This window comes from Entamoeba invadens (assembly GCF_000330505.1).
Source record: "Entamoeba invadens IP1 unplaced genomic scaffold scaff_1105074726677, whole genome shotgun sequence".
NCBI classification, from domain to species: domain Eukaryota; phylum Evosea; order Mastigamoebida; family Endamoebidae; genus Entamoeba; species Entamoeba invadens.
Window position 1 is genome coordinate 79,829 of NW_004191720.1, and position 3,326 is coordinate 83,154.

General features: G+C 22.9%; 1 protein-coding gene across 1 annotated transcript; it reads left to right on the forward strand.

Moving 5' to 3' along the window:
• Positions 1 to 360: 360 nt before the first annotated feature.
• EIN_258570 (hypothetical protein) lies at positions 361 to 924 on the forward strand (the record flags this gene model as incomplete). The annotated part of the gene is made up of 1 exon (XM_004183491.1): positions 361 to 924. The coding sequence occupies one exon, from the start codon at positions 361 to 363 to the stop codon at positions 922 to 924; it is 564 nt and encodes a 187-aa protein (XP_004183539.1).
• Positions 925 to 3,326: the final 2,402 nt, after the last annotated feature.

Here is a 3,326-nt window from a genome sequence, read left to right on the forward strand (position 1 = left end):
ATGTTATTATTCAATTTTTATAAATAATATATTTAAAATTTTAAAGCAGCTTTGACATATCAAAATAAATAACATGTTTAACGACATTGGAAATTACTTTTTAAAATCGTTTATTTGACAAAAAAAATATTTTTAGATACATGTTATAATTTACAAGTTTTTGAATTTATTAACTTCTATTTAAATATTGCCAAATCAATTTGTTGAAAAAAATAAAAAGTTCTTATTATTATCAATTAAGATAAACATAATTTATTAAAAGTATTTTGACAAAAGGCTCACAAATTGTCTAAAAATTATTCTCATAAAGAAGTCAAATTATCCTTATATCAAGAACTTTCAAACTTTATAAACAATCGTATGTTCGTTGTTTATTTCTTATTATCTTATTCATTGTCAAAATATGTCATAGGTCCAGATAAAGATGATAATTATGCTTACAAATCGGGTGTATGTTATTACACTGGAGATGATTTTTACAACAAAGTTGAAATTGAGGGGTCAACCATCAAAGCTTACGAATCACAAGATTGTAAAAAGTGGTCTGAAGTATCAATTGAAGATTTTGGGAAAGGATTAACAATTCAAAGTGAACTTCCTTTGTATTCTGCAATGGCACTTGATTATTCCGATAAAAGTGATTGTAAATTGCAACTAGCAGATTCTTTTCCAATGGAAAAATATTTCAAAGAAGGTTGTGTGAAATTGACTGATACATCTTCTATAAAAACTGAAGCCACTTCAGACAGTGTTTTGGTGTTGACCTACGACAAAGTGCCAGATTGTAAAGGAGAACCATCAAAAACCGTTACAAAACCGGTTGATAAATGCATATTGGAAATTGATACTTACTTCATATACTCAAGTGGGACAAATATGGCATTTGTGGCTATGGTTGCAGCATTGTTAGTTTTGCTTATTTAACTCGATTTTCGTTGTTTTTATTTTAAAAGACACACAATAATAAATAAGGGTATTTATCATTTTTTAAAATTTACATTCAACAAAATATTTTACATTAGGTGTCAAACATGAATTGAGTACATAATTTAAACATTGAAACTGTTATTGTTTAAAATTGTTTTTATACGTCTATTGTTTGTAATAAAAATATTTTTCATTATTTTAAATCTTTATAAAGTTAAAATTAAAAACACTAATTATCGTATCAAAAATAAACTGAACGAAAAAAGTTTGTATTAAACCAATTTTTAGTAAAACCCCATTAAATATTTTTCGTTTAACCCTTCCAATACCAGAAATATGATTGTTATAACACGCATACAAATCAATATAAACTTGAAATCCTTAAACTAAAAGTTATTCTAAATAAAACATTAAAACTTTTAATATTATAGTTTTCAGTTCTGGTTTGATGTAACATTTTTAATATATAAAAAGTTTGCATGTTTTATTTTTTGTATATTATATAAATTGAAAGTCTAACACAGTTGTGTCATACAAATTAGTTATAACATATATTTTATTATAATGTAAAGTTATTTATGTAAAGGTTTTTAAAAAAAACGTGAAAAATTACTAATGTAATTCATATACATTTGGTTTATTTTGTGTAATGAAAACTATTTTTTTAAAACAATAGTTAACAGAAAAAAATTGTAAATATATCTCATATATATATGATTCTCAACAAAAGGTTATATAGTGAAAACGCTAACCATCAGTGTGGTTGCACAACTAATATCATAACATTTGATTGTTTGTTACATATATTAAAATTCAATAAAATATCAACATTTATACACGTTAGTTACAAAACATCAAAACATTTACAATATAAACTAAATTAAAATAATTACTTTTGGAATTTTCAAAGTATGACATATCCCTTGTTTTTTAATATAAAAATTTTCATTAGAATTTTATTTGATACGTTTTCTTATTTTAAAACCTTGTTTTTTAAAAAGACTTATTGAGTATAGTTTATTATAATATACACATTTTTTTGATATATAAAAAAATAAACTAGAAAATAATAACAGGAAAAGTCGTCAAGTTTTCCTCACAGAAAAAGTGAACCTTTTTTCAACAAAAATACGATTTTAGGTCAAAATTTACTATTAATTTGTAGTAAATTAAATTATTTTTTACTATTAATTTTGTTTCCTGGTATTTCCCATGGTTGTTAAAAGTTTAAAGTTTTTTTTGCATTATTTCTTTCTAATATACACTCTAAATGAATAAGATATAAATAAGTTTACATTTTTTGGAAATTTTTGGTACCGGAAGGGTTAACGCGTTGTTATCATAGATAAAAATATAAATAAATCATAAAAATGTGTTAACAAACAAATGGTGTAGTTTTACAATAAAATATGTAATTATAAACAGTAAATGATTTCAAAATTTTAATTTATCCAAACACAAACGAGTCCGAAAAAAATAACAACATTTATTTTTCGGTCGTGTAATTGTTTTTATTTACAAAGATAATAAAACGATTTTTTGTATTTAAAACAAATTATTCACTGCATGTGTCATTTTTTTACTTCTTCTCATCAAGTTGGCTTTATCTAAATATTTTGTGAAAATAAAACAAATATGGTCAAGTTTATATTTTGAACAATGTTATTTAGATTTATACGATATATATTCCAAAGATGAAGAAGATGTAAACCAAATTAAATTATACTCATATTCTTCGATTTACAGTAATGTAACAATTAGTGGTACTGAAAAAATCAATAATCAAACAAATAGTTTATTAAATGATTTGCCGGGGCATTATTACATTGTTGATCATTATAATTATAACTTTGATTGTAAATTCACTGACAAAGAGGCCCACATAAATATAATATCTATATAAAAATGTTTAACATCATAGACTACTTCTTCGACTAAAGCAAAAAATATCAAATGGAAAACTTACATTGACATCGTACAACACAGAAGACTGCACGGGGATGCTTATCCCGATTTTATTACTGAAATATATGACTTTGACAAATGCATCAAAAAATCAGTAAAATATGTTATTTATACTAAGAATTCTGATGTTTCTAAAAGTTTATTTGTAAACAAAAATTCGCATGTTATTTTTATAATTCATTTAAAATGTTTGCTATTCTTGCTCTCTGTGTTGAGTTATTATTTTAAATGATTAACATTTAATTTTGATTTTATTATATATTTTTTAGGATATATATAATAATAATGTATTAGAATACAGATGAATATTTTTTAAACCCGAACCCGACACATCTACATTTTATTTTTAATAATTTATTAATAAAATATACCATAAAAAAGTAAAATTAATTACAATTATTATAAATAATTTTATTAATGATAATGGTTATATT